The following is a 23,648-nucleotide window of genomic DNA, read 5'->3' on the forward strand; positions in this document are numbered from 1 at the left end:
GCTTGGCGCTGAAGGGGAAGAAGAACAGCGGCTTCTGGTCGCCCAGGCGGTCGAAATGCTCGGCCTGTAAATTATGCTCGATTAAAAGTTTTTTACTACTACTACTATGCCCACGGGGTTTGCCACTAACCGACAGCATTTAGCTGAATTGGTACACGTCTGATTGTGTAACCAATATGACACAAGAGTTGGTGACCTTTGTTTCATTGCATGAGATAGCGTCCAGGTTTTCGTCCTAGAAAAACAATTTTCGGCTTCTCTGTCACGAAATTCATTGATTGGTACCGATCAATGAATTTCGTGACAGAGAAGCCGAAAATTGTTTTTCTAGGACGAAATCAATGAATTTCGTGACAGAGAAGCCGAAAATTGTTTTTCTAGGACGAAAACCTGGACGCTATCTCATGCAATGAAACAAAGGTCACCAACTATTGTGTCATATTGGTTACACAATCAGACGTGTACCAATTCAGCTAACTGGTGTCTGTTAGTGGCAAACGCCGTGGGCATATGTTGCGCTCGGAACAGCTCTCTTCGATGATCTGACGGGCGCTACTTCGACCATCAGGCGAGTACTACTCTCGCTGTGTGCCAACTTAATGCGATATCATTAGGAGGGGCACGAAAGGGCGAAACTGTCCGGAGTTGAAATTTGTGTGAAGCCCCCAAACGCCAAGCGTGGCAGGTGTCGCTTGGGGGAATTTCCGTCTCTCCATCTGATGTCGAGAGAGAGCACGTAACCTTGTGAAGTCATCCCAACTTTCCCGCCCTGCCAGGCGGTAACCCGCCTACCGTGGCATGTGAAAGTGAAATGATTGGTCGAGAGAGGTGAGTGCGTCATCACAGCCTGTCTTCCATTGCATGTGACAACGTGCCCGCCTTTTTGTGATCCAATGGCCCCGCGGCACGTGGCAGTGAAATTGACTCAAAGTTCAATGCAGTTGCCGTGAACCCACCACGGCGCAGCGCATAAGCCGTACGGGAGCTGGGGAAGAACTACTTGTGCCCCACAATCTCTCGGTGGCTCTGTTTCAGACAGCCACTTGCCAGAGGAGTGGCGCATTTCTTAACCTGTGCGCCATTGCACTAGTAGGGGTATGACGACTCCTCACGATGTACAAATGCGATTCAGAGGGCCATGACGTCATGGACACCACGTGCCCGCCAGTCGACCAATCATAGGGCACCGCCAAATTTGGTCCACCGTCATAAGTTCGACAGACCTTATGGGGTTCCTCTGGGTCCAGCCAGCCGTGAAGGCGAGCTTCCGTGCTGGCTACGCGGGCGTTATTCGTACGCGACACGTTTCGCCGACCCGTGGTGTAGAGTCGCAGCCACGGCAGGTTCGGACAAAATAGGCAAAGCAGAGCACGCTAGGAAATAATTTATTGTCCTAAAGCGAGGTAAAGCACACTGCGGAAGAATGTTCTAGCCGGTAAAATAGACGCTCGTAGCTCACCAAACCGTTGTCGATTGGCGCTGGGTGATTCGGGGATCCGCGGGCTAGGTGGGGTCCCTCGGGGTGGTGGTGGTGAAAAACTTTAATATGCAAAGAGAGTTTGAGGGTAAAAAAACCCTGCGACATGGTCGGTATCCTTAGTCCGGGACACCGCACGACGAGGCCCCGTCTCGCGCCCGTTTTCCTAGATCCCTTTGAGACTCCAGTGTGGAGCAGTTGAGGAGGGCAGTCTCCCATGCCTCTCGGGTGGGGGTGGGGGAAGGAGGAAGGTGAGGATTCTGAGTACATGCCCACACCATGTGAAAGATATCGCAGATCTCTCCACAGTGCGGACAGCGCCCATCTGTGTTCGGATCGAAGTGTTTTGCTATGGCAGGACAGAGAATAGTTCCTGTCTGCAGGCGCCGCACAGTTCGCTCCTCCGCCTTACTCAGCCCCTTGGCAGGTACTGGGTAGAGACGGTGGCTGTCGCAATAATGAATTAGGATTTCGCGGAACTGCAGAAGCGGTTTATGAGCTTCTGAGCAAGGAGAGCTAGGATGAGGAGCCCGGTGTGTGAGCGCTCGGGCGGCCGCATCAGCGGCCTCATTGCCTCGTAGACCCTGGCGGCCAGGAGCCCAGATCACTTTTGTGCGAGTTGGATCGGCGGGAGCGCGTCTTAGAATTTGGGAGGGAAGAGGGGATATTTCGCCTGCAAGATAATGTTCACAGGCCCGGCGAGAGTCTGTGATAACTGTTCTCGATTTTGGATCGGCGGCAGCGAGAGCTATTGCGATTTCCTCCACTCGTGTTGAATTTGGGGCCCGAAAAGATAGGCCATCGACATTCATTCCCCGGTGGACTACGGCAGCCGTGAACAATCCCGTGGGCGACGGCCCTGTGATGTCCACGTAGTACTAGACGCCCTCAGCTCGGCAGAAGGCCAGCGGCAAGAGAGCCTTTCCTGCTGCGAGCTGCTCTTTTTAACCACTCGGGCACTCCTCACTAGGAACAACCGGCTGAACACAGGCCTAAGCATGAGCCCCTTTCCTAAGAAGGCAGTGCGCTGTCGTGACGTAGCGTTCGCCTCTGGAGCGGGGACGGGGGAGGGCACCAGTGTATCCCACAGCCTCCCAATATTTTGAAAGTAGCGTCACCTCAGAAAATGAATTAAGATGGATTAGTGGGCGGTTAAAGAGGTGTGCTTTGCATTATTGGCATGATCCAAGATAATTCAATGGAAGGTGCTCTAATATTCTGGAAAGTGATGACTCATGGACGACATATAAGGGCAGTGAAACTTGTTGTAACCTGTGCTTTGGCGGTAAAACTGTGGTTAAGAAGATCCCCAAGATTTTTTCATTCCTGTAGGTCTTCATCAGGCACACAACCAGGAAATGTTTACGGACGCGATTTCACGCTTTCGGGTTTAAGCTTTTTACACTTGAAGCTGAAAGCATTTTCATAAAATGTCTCATTGCCTCACTCTGGAAATAACAAAAAGAATGGCTAGGCTGAAGGGCAGTACCTTCGAAATGCTCAATTCCAGAATCCAATAATATTTCGCAGGACGTCAAGTTCATTGTATTCCCCTCTGCTGCGCGTTGTTTAAGGCTGACCCTGATTGCAGCGATTTTTTTTCTGCTGCTGCAGAGCAGAGATGACCTCGTTCACTTCAATATGTTGCGCGGAATTTTCACTCCGCAGCTGTTAGTGACATTCCTAGCCTTGGATCGCGACGGGTCAGTTCCCCGCTGCCCTGCCGACGGCATTTGCTTGCCAACTCCGGCGCATGGACAGTATGCCGGCTAATCGAAAGAAACGGAGCTTTAGCCTAGCGACGATGGAATCGCCTGCATCGCTCCCATCGGCAGGAAGTACCAGTGACAGCATCCCTACGGGTAGGATGTTCTTGACTGTTTATTTACAGCGGGAGTGCTAACCACTAAAAACGCATTCCTTATCAAGCATAAGTGAACATCGCGCCCACTGCCACTGCAAAAGCTGTGGTGACAGAGATCATGGTTCAACGCAAGGTCTTTGAGGATCACTTCCTGAGACGCAACAAAATTGTTTTGCCGTATCTAGAAAAGCAAAGCTTCTTTTCGCCCAGACGGCGAAGAATTTTTCAAAAAACTTGAATGCTTATGAAAACGACGTGGGTAAAAGGGAAGAAATGTTGGGCTGGTTAAAAAAGTGTTGAAACAATGTTAAAAAGTAAGAGAAAGTAAGTAACCAAAAAGTAATGTTTCTTTCGCTGCTGCATATTGCTACTATTGGGAATTTCTACAAACTACACGAGAAGGTCTAACAAGAAGAAAAATCCACTGAAGGCTCTTTTGTTTCTAGAGCCTTGAGAAATTTGCGCTTAAGCAGCATGATAACACGGTTAGAAAAAAAAAAACCTGGCAAAACTAAGTGGCTCGTCGCTACAGAGAAACTCTAGAAAGAGTATGTTGTTTTTTCGGGCGCTTTTCGTTCAATCATGAACAATGTAACATGTCAAGCGCTTCCGCGAAGCCATTATACTGTACCAGTACCATTTCACCTCTCGGATTGGCACTGCATTTGTTCCGTTTAACCTACACGTACTGTTGCCCGGGAGGGGGAATGGACAACAAAAACGGCGGTTTTATTGAAGCACCGCAGAACACTGTAACCGGAAAATTACGAGCATGATAAAAAGTCTACTGCTGTTTAGCATCAACCGACAGCCATATACTGAACCTTTACTGCTATGTCAGGTTTCAAGAAATAACTTTTTGAATCCGCTTCCTTAGTCTAATAACTTTACTTGCCACACTTCTCACTCATTGTCACGTTAAACAGTATACGTGCGATGGTAGACTGTTTTCACTGCATTGTAACTTATAAGCCTTTCACTCCAAGCGACGAACTGAAGATGTCACTACCGCCGTCCACACTGTTGACATATTTTGCCGCTACTAGAGCACACGCTTCAAAAGAAAGACTGCAAACAAGGCGTGTCCTTGTGTGAAACTAATGTACTGATTCCGCAAGGACTACGATAACAAAAGAATAAAAATTTAAGGTAGTGGTCAGTAAGTGAGACACCACTTCTGAGATAACCGCTTTTTAGTGCTGCTGCCTTGCCCACTACCTTTGATGAATGTTTTTAATTTCTATACCAAGAGACCTATTGGTATGTGACGATGTGGAGGCAAATCCGGGCCCTACAGAAAAAGAAATGCTTTCAGAATTACTGGACGGCCAGGGAAAATTAGCCTCAGCTGTGGAAGCTTTACGTTATTCTCAAACCGACATTGAGCGGAACATTTCAGTTCTGACCGAACGCATAGAAGGTCTTCAAAAGCAGCTGGTAGGTTTGAACACTTTGAGCAACCGTGTGAATGCAATAGAGGACACTGTCGAGAAGGTTGATAAGCAGTTATCAGCACTCATCTCCAAAGTCGATGACTTGGAAAATAGGAGTCGCAGAAAAAATTTAGTTCTATACGGATTAGCTGAGGAGGATGAAGAGACAGCAGCTAAACTTGAAACAAAACTTATTACTGAGGTCTTTCAAGAGAAATTAAGGTTAACTGTCACTGGCATTGAGAGGTGTCATAAACATTGTCGCAAAATTGGAGATAAAAACCGCCCCGTGATAGTGAAATTCGTAGATTACCGAGAAAAGGTGTTGACATTAAAGTCAGCCTACAAGCTAAAAGGATCTGCAATTTCAATCTCAGAAGACTTTTCTGCCAGAATGCGGGAAATACGAAAGCACCTGTGGAAGAGTGCCGCACAGGAAAAAGATAATGGGGCCAAAGTGAAATTGGTGCACAATAAATTGTCCATTGACAGTGTAATGTGCGGCTGGGATGAAGTGAAGGGTGCCCGTTTCAAATTAAACAGTAAAAATAACTGGCAGCAGAAGCACGTTCCTAAATCACTAAAAATATTAAATGTAAACTGCAGAAGCATATTAAATAAAATTAGCGAGTTAGAAGGAATTCTACTTTGCGAAGATCCAGATATCGCGGTCCCCGCAGCGAGGCGTCTGCAGCATGCAGACGTTGGTGAGTGGCGACACCACGGGGTTAACCCGAGCATCCGCAGGGACATCCCCGCAGGGGGATGATGGTGAACAATGCGTCACCACGGACCCGAGCATCCGCGCTTAGCCGTGCGTGGCATCGCCGTGTCCGGGGAAAAGGGGATCCTGGCGGTTGAGCCGATGCCGAGCGTTTGGACCCTTAAGGCCCCTCGGCGGAGGCAACACACCACTTTGGCCCCAGCTTCCTGTAGACGGCACCTCCGGCCTGACCCAACCGGAGGAAATCGGCAGTCGCCTTTTCCTGTCCTCCCCTCTATCTTTCACTTTCCTATTTCCTTTCTTACAACTTTTCTGTATCCACCTCTCTTCTTCGTTTTTCCTCTTTTTCCTGGCAGCGAGGGTTAACCGTGTGTGACCAACTACCGTGAGTTGAGTCATATTAGGTTATAGTTAAGGTGTACAGCTGGCGTGGGCAGGGCTTGCTTTCCAAGTTCCTGTCGCGTCCCCTTGTTGGACTCCATGGTGGGTGGCTGGCACCATGACTGAAAAACCTCAATTTTTAATGGCTCCCCCCCTTTCAAAACCTGATCGCTCTCTGAAAAGAGGGCAGACCGAAGCAGCAGACTTTTTCATGAAAAAGAAACCAACTTTCACTAAGTTTCATGTTATACACAGTAACTGTGAAGAAAAGCAAGCCCGAATCATATCCCCATTTCTTGTTACCAAATGCCTAACAGATACCTTAGGGCCCGGCTACAAGGTATCCAAAATGTCCAGCGGAGACCTACTCCTCGAAGTACGCGAGAGCATCCAGTGCCCGAAACTTGCAAACATTGCTTCTATAGGGGACATCTCTGTCTCCGTGACTCGCCACCGATCCCTCAACTCAGTCAAAGGCGTGATCTCAGAGGCTGACTTTATCCACCTAACAGAAACTGAAATGCTTCAAGGACTATCCGAACAAAATGTAATTGACGTCCACAGGATCAAAATCCGCAAGGATAACAAGGAAATAGACACCAAACACATGGTCCTTACATTTAACACCAGCAGCTTGTCCGAATCAATCGAAGTAGGATACGCCACCGCGGTGGCTCAGCGGTTATGGTGCTCGGCTGCTGACCCAAAAGACGCGGGTTCGATCCCGGCCGCGGCGGCTAGAATTTCTTTGGAGGAGAAATTCTAGAGGCCCGTGTACTGTGCGATGTCAGTGCACGTTAAAGAAACCCAGGTGGTCGAAATTTCCGGAGCCTTTCACTACGGCGTCTCTCATAGCCTTAGTCGCTTTGGGACGTTAAACCCCATAAACCAAACCAAACCAAGTAGGACACCTGAATGTGAACGTAAGGCATTACATACCAAATCCCCGTCGCTGTTTCAATTGCCAGAAGTTTGGCCATGGCTCACAGAGCTGCCGCGGCCGCAAAACCTGCGCGAAATGCGCATCAAAGGACCACCATTCTGAGGAATGCGACGCAGCACTACGCTGCGCAAACTGCGAAGTCGACCACGCTGCGTACTCCAGGGGGTGTCCGTCCTGGAAAAAGGAGAAAGAAATAATCACCATTAAGACCAAAGAAAACATTTCATTCAAAGAAGCCAGAAGGCGTTTTGCACTTAACAACACATTCTCCTTCAAGCGAAACCAAACTTCGCTGATGTAGTGCACGGGGGCGTAGCACCACACAGCACTCCAGCACCTGCGCGCCCACTTCCACCGCGTCTGTGGCAGTGCCATCCACGCTCCAGGCATAGACAGCGAAGGCTGCTCTGCCAACGCCAAGCCAGGGAGTGCCGGCCCACGGCTCAGCTTCCCGCAGGACTTCCCCCCGTCGGGGGAGGCCTGACACCCACACACCCGCGGAATCTCCGCGGTCGTCCAGCACCTCTTGCGAGGTGATGGACCAAACTCCCAGCCCGCCTGCTTTACAGCGGCGGAACAGCTCTCTTGAGCAGAAAAAAGGCAGGGCCACCATAACGGCCCCAGAAAATAAGTAAACTCTCAATCGTTCCTATCCCAAACATAAATATGGCTTTCCTAGTTCAGTGGAACTGTAGAGGAATGTTGAGGAACTACAATGACATAAAAGATATTCTAGGGTCAATCTCGCCCGTAGCTTTATGTCTGCAGGAGACCAATCTTGGTCCTCAACATCCAAATATCCTGAAACATTATAAAATTTTTACACGCGATGGTGAGCAGGCAAATACTCTCTGGAGGCGTCGCGATTATCGTACAAAGCGGCGTTCCTGCTCGAGAAATAAAACTCAAAACAAAACCTGAAGCCATTGCGGTCAGTGTCATCAGCCATAAAACAATTTCTCCCTGTTCTGTATATATTCCTCCACATTCTACATTAACAGTCCACGATTTACAAGAACTTATCAATGAACTTCCAGAACCGTATCTAGTAGTTGGGGACTTTAACGCTCACTCCCCTTTTTGGGGAAGCGAGCACTGTGACTCTAGGGGTCAAATAATCGAAGATTTTATCCTCACAAACAATGTATGTCTTTTAAATACAGGAAAAGCCACCTACTGCTCCCCTGCCTCGGGTAAAATGACCTTTTTAGATTTGTCATTTAGCTCACCTTCTGTTTTTAATGATTTTAAATGGGATGTCATTGACAACCCATATGGCAGTGACCACCTCCCTATACTAATCACTTTAACTTCCTCACCAGAAATAATCCCAACAAAACCGCGGCGCTGGAAACTTCACCTCGCCGACTGGTCACTTTTTAAAGCAAAGGCAACTTTAGACGATATAGTTTTAGAAAATCTCACCACCGACCAGATAAACGAAGAGTTCACTAATTGTATCATAACTGGCGCACTCACAGCTATTTCTCAGTCGTCGGGAGCGGTGCGACAAAACCATAAAGTATGGTGGACAAAAGACTGCAAGGAAGCAAAAAAACAACAAAATAGAGCTTGGGGTAAATTTCGCCGGTATCCGACACATGAAAATCTCGTTAATTTTAAGAAGGCAAAATCCAAAAGCTCGGTACGTCCGTCGGGGTGCCGAGAAAGCATCATGGCAGAGTTATGTTTCATCCATTAACAGTCAGATGACATCTAAAAAAATGTGGGAGCCGGTTCTCAAATTAAATGGAAACTTTTCACCCTTCACAATTCCTTTTTTAACAACACCTGGCACACAAACAAGCATAAGGGAACAGGCAGACATACTGGGGGAACATTTCGCGGCAGTTTCAAGTTCGTCACACTATACACAGTCTTTTTTAAAACACAAAAACACAGCCGAAAAACAAAGATTTTCAACTAGTGGAGGTGCAAACCCAAAATATAACAGTGTGATTACCCTCCAAGAAATAAATACAGTACTGTCTGCTGGTAAAAAAACTGTTCCAGGACCCGACCAAATCCACTATGAAATGCTGGCCCATCTATCTCAACATGCCGTAGAGGCACTTTTAAGGTTCTTCAACATAAGCTATTATTGTACAGTTTCTTAAACCTAGTAAACCCCCAACCTCTCCTTGTAGTTATAGACTCACAGCCCTGACCAGTTGCTTCGCGAAATCCATCGAAAGTGTCCTAAATATAAGACTAACCTTTGTTCTTCAATCCTGTGAACTTCTTGATATCCATCAGTGTGGTTTTAAAAATGGATGCTCCACTACAGATCACCTAGTCCGTCTCGAAAATACAGTCAGACAAACTTTTATACACAAACAACACTCTCTTGCAGTCTTTTTTGATTTAGAAAAAGCATATGATACTACCTGGAGGTGCGGGATTCTTCAGGACTTAGCTGAACTTGGCATCCATTGCAGAATGCTGAACTCAATTAAAGACTTTTTATCTAACTGCTCATTTAATGTCCGTTTAGGCTCAACCCTTTCGAGAGATTTTCGTATCATCTAGGCAAGTGTTCTGGGGTGACAGATGCGGCGGCTAAAAACAAAGCGGAAACATTCTTTCAGACATGGTCGTGCGCTAACTGCTATTCATCTCGGGTAGCGGGAAAGATAAGCAACCTATGGACACTCACCATATTTTGACGGCAATCTATGCTAAACTAGAAAAACTAGAAAATCTCATTGAAAAGGTTGATGGCATCGAGAGAGCTATCACACTAATGTCAGACAAATACGATGAAGTACTGCAGGCAGTAGCTCGGCATGATGCAGAGCTGAAGGAACTCCGAAAGCGAGTTGAAGCTGTGGAGGCCCGTGATGATAATGTCGAGGTTCAGCAGCTGAAATTGGAAGTAAGTGATTTAGAATGGCGAAGCAGACGCCACAAGTTGGTTGTTCATGGCGTACCGTTCTCTGATAATGAAGACTTGCTCTCGAAAATGGATGAAGTTGGTAGCACAGTAGACCTTCCAAATCTGAATCTGCATGAAGTAGAGGCCTTGCACAGACTGTCATCGAGGTCAGATAAGGTTCCTGGGATAATCATTCGTTTTCCCCGCTGCAACAGAAAGAAAACGGGCTACAGAAAAAGAAGAAACTGAGAGACTTTCAATCCAAGGTATCTGTCACTGAGAACCTTACTCAGCGAAATAGGTCGCTTCTCCTTGTTGCCAGGAAATGGGCTAAAGAGAATGGCTTTGAATACGCTTGGCACACCAACGGTAAAGTTCTAGTCCGAAGAACTAATGGAGAATCCGCACATGTTGTTCGTGTGGAGGATGACCTGGCAAAGCTCGTCTCGTGAGAGCACTTGCTTGTAGTGTTTTTCTTTTAAATACAAAAACTGTTAACCATCATGAACAGCTACTCCAAACCTAGTGACCTGAATGCGACTGTTGGAAAAGAATCAGCATTGTCACTTTTGCATATTAATTTGCAATCGGCAAGAGGTAAATAAGAAATTTTACATGAGTTTCTAAACGAATTTCAATTCAATTACACAGCAGTTATGATCACAGAGACGTGGCTTAACGATCATGAAGGTTTTTCTTTTAGCGGTTATCATACCTTTCACCTGAATCGAGTTGGTAGACGGGGCGGGGGCGTTTGCTTGCTAGTGTTGGATAGCATGCATTGTGAGAAGGGAGATAAAATAACTGCGTCAACAGCTCATTACGAAATCCTTTCTGTGCGCACTGGCAGAATTCTATTTGTTGTTGTTTATCGTCCTCCAGATGGCAATATCGATGACTTTTTTGAATATATGGAGAATGTCTTTGAATTTGCACATGCTTGTGGTTACACTATTTTTGTAGGCGGGGATTTCAACATTAATATAGAGAAAAATTCTCCCCGACGAACTCGTATGTTGCTTCTTCTGGAATCTTATTTCCTTCAAAATGTCATTAAACTGCCCACACGCGTAATTCCCTCGTCAGCAACAATGCTTGACCTGTTAATTGTGAGCAAGTCGGCTGTACTTATATCGGCAGGAGTCATTGACAGTTCCCTCAGTGACCATCTTCTAGTTTACGCAATTTGTACTTATGATGTCACACATACTAACCCTAGCATGAAAATACAAAAGAAAATGCAGCATATTAATTGTGACACGTTAGACACTTTCAGAAGTGCTGTTATTAAGTTTGACTGGGGGCCTCTACTGAAATATAAAAATGCTGATGAAGCATTCCATTTTTTCTTAGAACAGTTCATTTTAATTCATAGAGAATGTTTTCTATACAAGACGGTTAAAGCAGCTAAAAAGGCTCGCAAGCCCTGGGTCACGGCCCATATTCTTAAAATGATTTCAAAGAAAAACAAACTGTATCAGAAATTCCTTAAAAGTCGCGACTCAGATGACTTCTTAGTCTTCAAACGACATTGGAATAAACTAAATGCTGTCCTAAAGAAAGCAAAAAATGACTATCACGTCAACCTATTTTATGGCATCAAAGATCAAAAGATCATTTAGAAAAGACTAAACACACTGTTGTGTAATGAGCAGTCTAATGTGCCTAGCAGTTTAATTATTGATAACGAAACATTTACCGGTAAAGACCTAGCTGACAAATTCAATGACTACTTCGTTTAGCTTGTAGATTCTGGACATGATCCTAGTGCTGTTGATTACATAGACAGTTATAAGTCTAATACTCTCTTCCTTACTTCGTGTGACGACACGGAGGTACTGTCAGCCTTCAGGCGTATGAAAGTTAGTAAATGTGAAGACCCATTTGGAATTAAAATGGAACCAGTTATGCATGTTATAGATATTATTTGTCCAATTTTAGCTCACATTTATAACTTAGCTCTAGATACAGGTGTATTTCCTTTTGAAATGAAAAAGGCAAAAGTGATTGTCTTACACAAAGGAGGTTCTAAAGGTGTTCTCAATAATTACAGGCCTATATCTTTTTTCGCAATATTTTCCAAGTGCTTACAGCGAATAATTTTTGTACGCCTGTCTGATTTCCTTCAAAAATATAATGTCATTACATTGAAAAAGTTCGGATTTAGGCCGCACTCATCTACAGAACTGGCACTGCTCCGACAAAAAGAATTCATTCTCACGAACATAGAGAACAAAATGATCACTTTAGGAATATTTGTAGACTTCTCAAAAGCCTTTGACAGAATAAATCATACTACCCTTCTCTTAAAACTTTCTGCATACAGTATTAGGGATAAGATGCTTAATTTAATTTCCAATTACCTCAGTAACCGCGAACAGTTTGCCACTGTTGATAATTTTCACTCTGCTTACAGGCCTCTTAAACATGGAGTTCCCCAGGGAAGCTTACTGGGTCCGCTGCTATTCAATATATATATTAACGATCTAATAAATATAGATAAAGAAGTTGAATATGTAATGTATGCAGACGACACCACTTTCTTTTTAACTGGCTCAGACGTAATTGGCTTAGTGGCAAAAGAAAATGAAGTCTTGGATAAACTGCATCTGTGGTCTATCAAAAATTCTCTCTTAGTTAACTCAAGTAAAACAAAAGCTGTATTTTTCAGAGCCAAAAACACGAATTATAACATAGAAAATCCTCTGAGATTGGGGGTGAATGACATAGAAATAACTAAGCTAGTCAAATCCCTGGGTGTTTACTTTAATGAATACATGCTGTGGGATGCTCATATTGAGCATCTACAGACCAAGTTGTCTCGTACAGTCGGAATTCTTAGAAAACTGCAATATATGCTACCTGAGAGAACCAAGCTTCTTTTGTAAATCGCTCTGTTCGAATCCAATATAAGATATTGTAACTTAATCTGGGGCAGCACTACAGCCACGAATAGAAACAAGCTGTTAACGGTACAAAAAACCGCGCTTAAAGCAATAGCAAATGTTCCTTCTTTTTCGTCTTCTGGGCCTTTATACTCAAAATATAATATAATTAAAGTTAACTCGTTTTATGATTTTCGCCTCCTCCAAGTGTACAAGTCCTTGCCCGAACGTCGAATGCCGTTCTTAGAAGAAACTATCAATTTACGCGAAAATACACACTCCCATCTAACTCGCCATCATGAAGTTTGGTATGTTCCACGTCCTCGCACTAATTACGAATTTCAGACACTAAATTACGCCTTACCTACTTTGCTTAATCAATTTCGCCTACCCAGCTCTTCCGTTCGTTTACCTTCAAACCAACAGATGAAAACTTTATTTTTATAATATTTGCTAGCCTTGCCTTTGCGATGCCTTGATTTCTCTTTGTGTTGGAATGTGTTTGCTTTCAAATGCCGTTTCTTTTTTCATGTCATGTAAGATATATTATGTTCATTGCTTTTCCGGTTGCGGATACACCGTACATTCTTATTTTTTCGATTTCTTTTTTGTTATGTTCAAATTCTGAATTAAGTGCTTTGTATGTTTGTATGTATGCTTTATATGCTTTCATTATCCCTGCCGCCGATGTAGTTTAGGGGAAGGGAACGTTGTCAAGCCGCAATATTGTGGCTTTTTCCCTCCTCCTCAGCCATGTGATTTTCTTTACATGTCTGGAATAAAGTTGACTTGAAAATGGAGTGCCTCAAGGGTGTATTTTAAGCACAACTCTTTTTATTGTAAAAATGAATTATCTTAACAAAATAATACCAAGGTCTGTTATGTATTCACTTTATGTAGACGACCTCCAGATAGCTTACACATCCTCCAACATATCAACATGTGAAAGACAAATACAGCTAACAATAAATAAACTGACAACATGGGCAGACAGAAATGGTTTCTGATTTTCCCCACAGAAAACAGTGGCCATTCTGTTTTCACTCAAACGAGGCTTGCAGGCAGACCCCACCCTACACCTTAACGAAATAGATTTACCAGTAGAAAATGAACATAAATTTCTAGGCATAACATTTGACAAAAAGCTCACTTTCCTCCCTCATATTAACACATTAAAAAAGAAAACTTCCCGATCACTGAACATACTCAAAGTCCTTTCACATAAACACTGGGGTTCTGACAGGGCAGGGCTTCTAAAAATTTATCGCTCTGTGGTACGATCCTCATTAGACTATGGTAGTATAGTATATGGTTCAGCATGGCCATCGTACTTGAAACGACTGGACCCAGTGCACAATTTAGATAGATAGATAGATAGATAGATAGATAGATAGATAGATAGATAGATAGATAGATAGATAGATAGATAGATAGATAGATAGATAGATAGATAGATAGATAGATAGATAGATAGATAGATAGAACTTTTATTCACGTCAATTGCCAGACAACATAAATCAGGCCTACCAAAGCCTCAAAGGGCTTGAGTGGCAGCGCCTGGCAGACAGCTAACATTGGCAAAACAAAGGAAAATAGAGACGTTGCAATGAACTTTGCAAAAAAAGAAAATGGTCACCAAACAGAATGAAACAAATATATAACTATTACAACATCAAGAAAGATTACAGTGATTTGAAATTAATACAGTAAATAACTACGGGGCAGGAAGCAACACGGAGACATACCGCAAAGTTTTTTTCAGAGTGTATTTAGTTTTCATGCGGAGTACAGTAGGAGGCAAGCTATTGAAACAGGCAGGTACATAGTAATGACGTGTGCGCTTACCGTACCGGGTTGAGGAGCGAGGAATGCAGTAGCGGTATTTTGGTCTTAAATCCCGAGCAGGGACATATGGAACGGTGAACTGACTGTACCAGAAGTGTTTTAGCACAATAGTTTCTGTTAATAAAGAGTTAAAACTTGGAAGCTTTAGTCTTCTAAAAATATCAATGTCATTACCAATGGACAGGTCGTAAGCAATATTCTTTAGAAGCAAACGCAAAAGCGAATTCACCCTATGTTGCCAGCGAACCGTGCAGTGACCATAAACAGTAATTCCGTACCTAAGTACACTATAGGCTAGAGCATGTACAACACATTTACGGACAGAAAAAGGCATAAAATATCTAATGTTATACAGGACACACGATACAGCACGAAGCCTTTGGCAAACAAAAGAAAGGTGCGATTTCCAAGAGAGATCACTGTCGAAGGTCAGGCCAAGATATTTGACCGAATGCGCATATTCAACTGGTACACAGTTGCAATTAAGACAAGAGGAAGTATGCAAATAAACAAGGTCAGTTAATTCAACTTGTTTTAATGGGTTATGAAAACAGATCAGTTTTGTTTTAGAAGTATTAACATTAATAAGATTAAACTTAAACCAGTCCATGGCTTTAATAGCAGCTATCTGTAATGCTGTAACAGCATCAGTGTATTTCTTTGCACATGCAACAATAACAGTGTCATCAGCATACTGAAACAGCAAAGATGGCACACTGTTAGCAAGGTCGTTAACGTATAGATTGAATAATAAAGGACTTAATATAGAACCTTGCGGGACTCCAGAGGCAATTGCCGTGAAATCGCTATGGAATCTTGAAATCGACACATATTGGCGCCTATCTTGTAAAAAGTTAGTAAGCAGTTCCAAAAACGAACCTCGAAATCCCAGCGCAGAAAGTTTATCAAGCAAAAGAACGTGGCAGATGCTATCAAAAGCCTTGCTAACGTCCAGAAAAAGAGAACATGCGACTTGATTCTTATCAAAAGCTGAATTTAGCACGTCAGAGAATTCTTCAAGAAGAACCGTTGTTCCTTTTCCTGCTATAAAGCCGTACTGACAAGGTGATAGAACACTGTGCGTATTCAAAAAATTCGTCATGGTGAGTAATAGATGCTTCTCAAAAATTTGGCCAATGCATGGTAGAATAGAGATAGGTCGGTAATTACTCATAATGTTTCTGGAGCCACCCTTGTACAAAGGTATAACTTTAGCAGTTTTCATTGAAGCAGGTATTATACCAGTAGAAATGATAGTGTTAAGGATAACTAGTAAAACACCTTTAATTACTTCAAAATTTCTGCACAATTCAGAAATCGTGAGGCCGTCATGACCAGGAGATTTGCTACGTTTAAGACTGAAAAGTATACACCTTAAATCACTTTCAGTAATATCAGGAAGGAAAGCAGATTCCATCACACTGAGAGGCATAGGACAGTCGGTAGGAGGGGTTCGAGATGCACCAGAGACCAGAGAAAAAAAATTGTTGAAGTCATTCGCAATGCTCTGTCCATCTTTATGAAAATGCGAGATGAAATATGTATCATTGTAGATAGCAGCGCTCCCTCCTTTCAGACTATTCACCAATGACCATGTTTTCTTGCTGTTAAAACGTGCGTCATTAAACTGAGACCTAAAGTGGTTGCGCTTGGCCAGACGGATCATGGCATTGACACGGTTTCGTTCATGTTTAAACTGCAGTCGTAGCTGAGAACAGTTTGGGGCACGTCTTGATCGTGCCCAAAGCAGATCCTTCTCTTTAATGGCTGCCAATATTGCGGGAGACATCCACTTATTGTCTAAATTTCGTTGTTTAACATTCACCATGCGGGAAGATTCTGCTTTGTGTGAACAAAAAACATCGACGAACCGATCATATAGGTCCGCAGGGGACACACTGTGTATAAAAGAATCCCAATCATGCTTTGCTATTCTTTCGTCAAGACGCTTATAATCAAGTACTGAGACCTTTTGCTGGCTGTGCATAGATGCAGAATGGCTGGAACTATCTGTTAACGAGCAACAAATGAAATAGTGGTCTGCAAGCTTGACCTCAACCACAGCAGACCGCACCGACAGGTTTTGAGAACGCACGTTGATGTGGTCGATGCAAGACGCGACCAGCTGCCCAGCTAAGTATTCCTCACGTGTAGGGCTGTGGATTGTAGTCGCTAGCCCCCACTTTGATAACGTGTCCAGATAATCTGCGACCGTTGACACAGTGGGGCGTAAAATATCGATATTCATATATCATATATCGAATTTAGGTTTACGTCTTGCAACTGGCGCCTACAGGACGTCACCCATTAATAGTCTCTATGTTGAAACAAATGAACCACCTCTTACAGATAGAAGAAGCATACTTACATGCTCATACGTCCTAAAAATCCGTTCCCTACCAAAACATATCTGTTACGAAATAGTTACAAAGTGTCCATCCAGAACACTTTTTGATAATAAACCACAAACTACCAGACCACTCCTCTTGCGTTTTGAAGAGATGTGCGAGAGTCTCGGTGTACTGAACACATTACCTAACATTGCGCTCAGACGAGAGCCACTACCTCCATGGTACAACTTCCCTGCAATATGCGATTTCACTCTCACACAGTTTCACAAAAAGCAAACCCCGAAATAACATATAGGAATTTCTTGCACTGGAGGAAAAATACAATGGTTTTGCGGATTTTTATACGGACGGTTCAAAAACAGCCACCTACGTAGGAAGTGCGGTAGTACGAGGGCATGGGAATGAAATAATGAGACTTCCACAGTGTGCATCAATTTTCACAGCCGAATGTTACGCTGTATGCTTGGCCGTAAAAAAAATAGTAAATGAAAACCTCAGAAACAGTATTATTTACACGGACTCCCTTAGTTTACTTACAGCTCTCCACTCTAGAAATGCAATAACCCCGATGCTCGGTGACATCATACACAACATAACAAAAGGAAAAAACATAAAACTTTGCTGGGTGCCGAGTCACGTCAGAATTAAAGGCAACGAGAGCAGACCTCTGCGCTGCGCAGGCTCGTAGCAAACAAATAAAGAAAGTAGACATTCCCTTTAAAGATTGCATGAACTCGGTACATTGCGAAATAAAGAAAAAATGGCAGTCCGCTTGGGACAATGAATCAAACAACAAACTACACTTTGTAAAACCAGTTTTAGGCGAATGGAAATCTTGCACCCACCAAGAACGCTTCAAAGAAGTCATTATTTGTCGTCTTCGTATAGGAGACACGCATCTTACACACAATTTCCTACTGTCAAAAAAAGAGCAACCTTTTTGCGAAGAATGCGGAGTTGAAGTTACAATTAACCATATTTTATTCACTTGTATGAAATTGGAAAAACTAAGGAAAAAGTACTTTCCTCAATTTTGTAACGAATACATCTCTTTTCATCCCGCACTGCTTTTAGGAGGTGATGCAATTGTTGATATATCATGTGTTTTCAGCTTTCTTAAAGAAACTGGATTTTTTAAGTGTCTCTAAATTTTTTACCCACAGGTCTGTTTTAATTCTAATACACCTCAGCCCCTTCCTCACGCCTGAGGAGAAGGCTGAGGTTTTTAATTTTGGTTGGTTGGGAGTCTCAGTGTCCTTGTCCAGCCAAGGATAGCTACTGAGGTTTCCCAGCCCCGTTTAAAGCTTTTACTAGTAGCCATTTTTAAAATTTGTGTACATGTTCAAAAGGTAATCTTAATGTCTGAAGGCCTTTACACCAAGGATGACTTTTTACATGTCTCTAATATTCAACAATAAACTTTTACAATGCCTTGTGTTTGGAGCATGATGGCCTCAGTTGCCTATGTGCCATAAAACCCAACACAACACAAACACAGATATCGCGGTTTTAACAGAGACATGGTTAAATGAAACCGTTTACGATAGCGAATTTGCACCAGCTGACTACAGTGTACTTAGAAAAGACCGCGGTAGCAAAGGAGGAGGAGTTGCCATAATCTTTAAAAGTTATTTCAATATGTTTAGCACGCATGAAGTTCCTAATATTGAGTGCATTTTCTGTAAGGCATACCACAACAATGTCCGGTATATTATAGGAGCTTTGTATAGACCACCTGGATCACCGTTCAGTGTTTTAAATAACCTAGGAGATTATATGAGAACTTTTATTAAGCCAAACGGTCGGATTATTGTAGCAGGCGATTTCAATTTACCAGATATTGACTGGCCAACTTTCGAGATCAAATCTCATATTGATGAATCAAGTGAGGTCATGCTTGATATAGCGTTCTCATATGACTTGACGCAAACTGTAGAGCACCCGACCAGAATACAAAAGAATTCAAAATCCATACTAGACCTTTTCTTTGTTTCTGGCACAATTTTAGATACAACTAAATGGGTAGTGATACCCCGTATCTCTGATCACAAGGCCGTTGTACTAACTCTTTCCGGCCTGACTATTGATAAAAATTGCTCTGAAATGCATTTTAGAAACTTCTCTCGAGCTGATGATGTTTCCATTGTCGACATTCTTTCCTTCAATTTCGATATATTTTGTAATAACAATGACAGTGTTGACAAACTTTGAGACTGGTTTACAGCTTTGATACATGAATGCATTGAATGCCACGTGCCGGTTATTGTTAAAAAGAGAGCAAGAAACCCATGGATTTCTCGGGCGACACTGCAGTTAAAAAGAAAACTGAAACGGATGAAAAAGAACAAAGCAAAGTGTCATTCTCCAGAATTGGAACAAAAAATCATGTTGCTTACTTCTCAACTAAAACAGAACACTGTCACCGACAAACAGCGTTACTTTAATGAATGTTTGCCCAACTTTCTACCACAGTACCCCGAGAAATTCTGGCGTTTGGTCTCCCCAACCTCAAGGATCAATAATGAGTTTGAAATCAAAGGTGTTCTGGTCAGTGATGCACAAACGATATCTAATGTATTCAATGAACACTTTAAGTCCGTATTTACTAGTGACAATAATATCTTTCCAAAATTTGAAGCTTCCCTGCCGCCTCTGGATGACCTTGTAATTAGTGAGCATTGCATTTTAAACATGTTACTTAACCTTGATATAAAGAGATCACCTGGACCAGAGAACATACCTAATGCCTTTTTGAAAAGATATGCCCAGTGGACATCTAAATATTCGTTCGCTTTATTTACAAGGTCCTTAAATGAAGGTCAAATTCCGAGAGACTGGGGGACTGCTAGAGTGAAACCGCTTCATAAAAGTGGAGACAAGCGATTGATCAAGAACTACCGCCCTATTTCCCTTACATCAACTGCTTGTAAACTACTTGAACACATAATTCACAATCACATATCAAACTTTCTCGAAGCTAATAATTTTTTTACTAAGTATCAGCATGGATTCAGGAGGGGTTACTCAACTTGTACACAGCTAGTCGAAACTATACATGATTTTGCCTCGTCAATTAACAATGGAATGCAGATTGATGCCGTATTTATGGACTTCTCGAAAACTTTTGATAAGGTTACTCACAAAAAGTTACTTTATAAATTGGACACAGTACTTCAAAACGAACAATTAGTAAAATGGATTTCAGCCTACCTTTCAAACAGAGAACAATTCGTTGTTTTTAATGATCATTCTTCTGCCAGGCTTACAGTTCACACTGGCGTCCCTCAGGGCTCTGTTCTTGGTCGTCTGTTGTTTTTAATATATATTAATGATATTGTTGCTAACATTCCTGTGAAAATAATGCTTTACGCTGTTGATTGTGTTATTTATACAAAAGGAAGAAATGTTTCCGATCAGCTATTACTTAATAGTGCGTCGCAAACAATGTTCGCATGGTGTGAAGCATGGCAAATGTCCATTAATTTTGAAAAAACTGTACTAATGAGTATCACCCACAAAAAGAAAGTCTTACCTTTCAATTATTGTATTAACGGCATGACACTGACAGAAGTAACAAAATATAAATATCTAGGGCTCTGGGTCACTAACACTCTTAGTTGGAATAAACATATTGACTTCATAACGTGTAACGCTTTTCGTAAACTGTTTTTCTTGGGACGGGCATTGCGACTGTCTACCCCATCTCTACGCCTACTTGCTTACAAGTGTATTGTTCTGCCTACCTTAGATTATGCTTCTATCATTTGGGACCCGTTCACGCAAACTAACATGTACAAATTAGAGAAGGTTCAAAAGATGGCGGCACGATACATATATAACAATTACCGACGTACATCAGTAACACATCTTTTAATCGAAGCTGGCTTTCCGACAATATCGGAGCGAAATCGTCGTGCACGACTTAAATTTATGTATCAGTTTTTCAAGCGACACTACAGAACGGAACTCACCGATTTGCTTGTTTTTTCGTCCGGTTATGCGACGCGACAACGACACCAGTTAATTTTAGCTCCATATCGCGTTCGAAATAACTGCTTTAAATACTTATTCCTTTCACGAACTATTTCCGATTGGAATAACCTTACTAACGCTGAAGTGGTGCAGCCGTCGCTGACGTTGTTCTCGCAACATATCACCTAGATTCTACTGCATTTGCTATTTCACTGTTCTGTTGTATATGTTTAATTGTTGCATTCCCAACGGTGCAGAAGAGCTTCAACTTGCACTGTTACTTTTTGGTTACTTTTGCCTGTTTTGTTCAACTGCTTAATTTGTATCCCCACCCTGCTAAAATCCCAACTACGGGATTACACTATCAATAAATAAAAAAAAAATAATATTAACTTTAAAGTCTAGTACAGTCACGTGTCACTGTGACAGAAGCTTCACCAAAGCAGTCTGTGCAGATTCCGCTGCGCTGCCTCCACCCGAAGCCGTTGCGCTTGACAAGGAACTGCACCAAAATCAGAGGCAGCCTCATCCCTCCAAAGAGAACGCTCATTGGGGCGTTGCTGTCATCAGCTGTGCGGCGCTCATGTTCAGCTCGGCTGTGTTCTGCACATTGGGCCTGTTCTACGTGTACCTCATGGAGGCGTTTGGTGTTAACCGGGAAGCCGCCTCTTGGCCAGGAACCACCATGGGAATAGTCATCTCGGTCTCGGGTGAGAGCATCCAGTAGTTTTTATGCAGCCTTTTCGTTCTTCGTGACCATTGTTCATGCTTTTTGTGCTTTGCTGCGTAAAGACGGTTTGCCTCAAGTGAAGGAGCAAGAAACCACCGGAAAGTAACACATGCTGTAATGTCAATCAGGGTCCTTAATAAGTTTTAAGGCGGAAGCCTTTAATGCCTCATCGTTGTAAGCAGGAGCTGCCGACAGAAATGGCACTCTTTTCAATTGTTCGAAACGGTCGTGACGTCAGAGTGCGCGAATTTCAAACGGGGCCAATTGTGCTTTGGCTAGTAACCAAGCTGTGAAGGTATAGGATGCGCAATCAAAGGACGAACCACGAAGAAAGACACAGAGACACACACAAGCGCTTGTGTGTGTCTCTGTGTCTTTCTTCGTGGTTCGTCCTTTGATTGCGCATCCTATACCTTCACAACATCATGTACCAACTAGGCCTAACCCAAGTTTCATTGTAGTAACCAAGCAACCAATTAAAGGGATCGTATAGTGATGCTTGAAGTAAGCGGGAATGAGTTTAGTTAATTGCTTAATTTACCCAATTCGGAGTGCGAGACGAGCATGCTACCACTCCGCCATGCCAGCTCGATGGTTTGGAATGAACAAAGGCGTGTCTAGTGAATACGGTGTCTTCGTTCACTCCCATTTCCTCCCTTCCCGTTGCGGCGGGGTTCAGGTGTCCACCGAGGTATGTGAGATAGATACACTTCCTTTCCTCAAAAACCAGTTTACCGACGGGGAAGGCTTAGAACCGAACGGGCGATGGCGTTCTGTGGACTCCCTGGCAGTGTTGCAAGACGCTGTCGCGTTTGAACATCTTAACAACACATCAGTGACACAAGCAGCAACACCGCGCTTAAGGCTTCCGCCTCACCGCACTTTAGGTCAACAAAGTGCCCCCCTGAATTTTCTCATAATGTTTCGTGCCACGAGGCTCAAGATCATAAAGCTGCGTTGAAAGCTTGATGGAAAGATAGCAGCTGCCGCCAGCGCTGAGTGAAGGAAAGGCGCTGGAAGCAAAAACGCCGACGGGTTATATCATGTGCTGGTGGTATAAACGCACTCGTATGTATTTTTGGCATTTTCATGCGGTATTAAGGAAGGGCAATGTATAGAACAAATCCGTCATACCGATGTTTTAAGGGAAATAAAAATATTAGCGACAGGCTAAGCAAGGCACTAAAACATTAATTTTTAGTGATGCCACTCACTGCCGGCTGAAGAAATTCGTTCCAGCTAGTGGTGTTGCATGACACTGCACGCATAAGTGTACGAAGATATTTCACTTCACTGCATTCCAGCTTAGCTGTTCACTTATCCGTTCAGTGTAGTACAACACAAGCCCCCAAGCTACGCTCGAGGAGGTAGACTCCACAAGTAAAGACTGCGATGAAAATCTGAATCGTTGATCTGCCTGCATGCTATTCGCTCTATGAGTTCAAGGAGAAATATTCAAGCTATATTGGAGCCTATTTAATACCACAATGCGACGAGCTGGGGACCTTCGCAGCAGTAATGTATTGCTGCCTTGTATTGTCACAGTGTTGTAGAAGGCTATCAGTGCTGTTGTGGCTATCAGTGTCGTTGTGGCTATCAGTGCCAATGTGTACATGCCTTTAACCTTGCTGATATTCGACGACACAAGATGCGTGCACGAAATAATCGATGCTTTTAGCACTACGAGTTGCCGAAGTGGCTCAGTGGATTCAGCGGTCGGCTGCTGATCTCAAGTCCTCGAGATCGACTTCGGGCAATAATAGGCGATTTTTGGAAGCGAAATGCAAACACGCACTCCTCTATGTTGTTTGTTGCCAGCGCACTTTAAACAACCGCAGGCAGTGTGAATTAATGAAGAGCCTTCTACTACGGCCTCCATCACACCCCGTGTGTCGCTTCGGGACGTTAAGCCCCACAGAAGTGGGGTTTGTTTGGCTTGTTGGTCAAGATCATGCTGATGACAGCGCGAAGAAGGGACGTGCAGCACTTGTGTTGGGCACTGTATCTGCCTCTTCGTCCGTTTAGGTACTGCTGCCAATATAAGCCCCACAATTTGCGCATTTAGAACTACATGGGCAGGTACGCATGCGAGAGGGGTGAAAGATTGCGTGTGAGAACTCCGTATATTTCAGATGATTCCATCCGGCTATGTCTGCGGGTCCTGCACC

At 43.4% G+C, this 23,648-nt stretch overlaps 1 protein-coding gene across 1 annotated transcript in view; it reads left to right on the forward strand.

The window, feature by feature from the left end:
- Positions 1-23,648, forward strand: part of LOC149344657 (uncharacterized) — a 118,975-nt gene that overhangs the window by 44,893 nt on the left and 50,434 nt on the right. The window contains exon 3 of the mRNA XM_089547273.1: positions 21,180-21,460. Within this exon, the coding sequence (XP_089403399.1) occupies positions 21,180-21,460 (281 nt within the window). The remainder of the gene's footprint in view (positions 1-21,179; positions 21,461-23,648) is intronic.

This window comes from Amblyomma mixtum, chromosome 5 (genome assembly GCF_055824585.1).
Source record: "Amblyomma mixtum isolate Tamu chromosome 5, ASM5582458v1, whole genome shotgun sequence".
Taxonomy (NCBI): Eukaryota; Metazoa; Arthropoda; class Arachnida; order Ixodida; family Ixodidae; genus Amblyomma; species Amblyomma mixtum.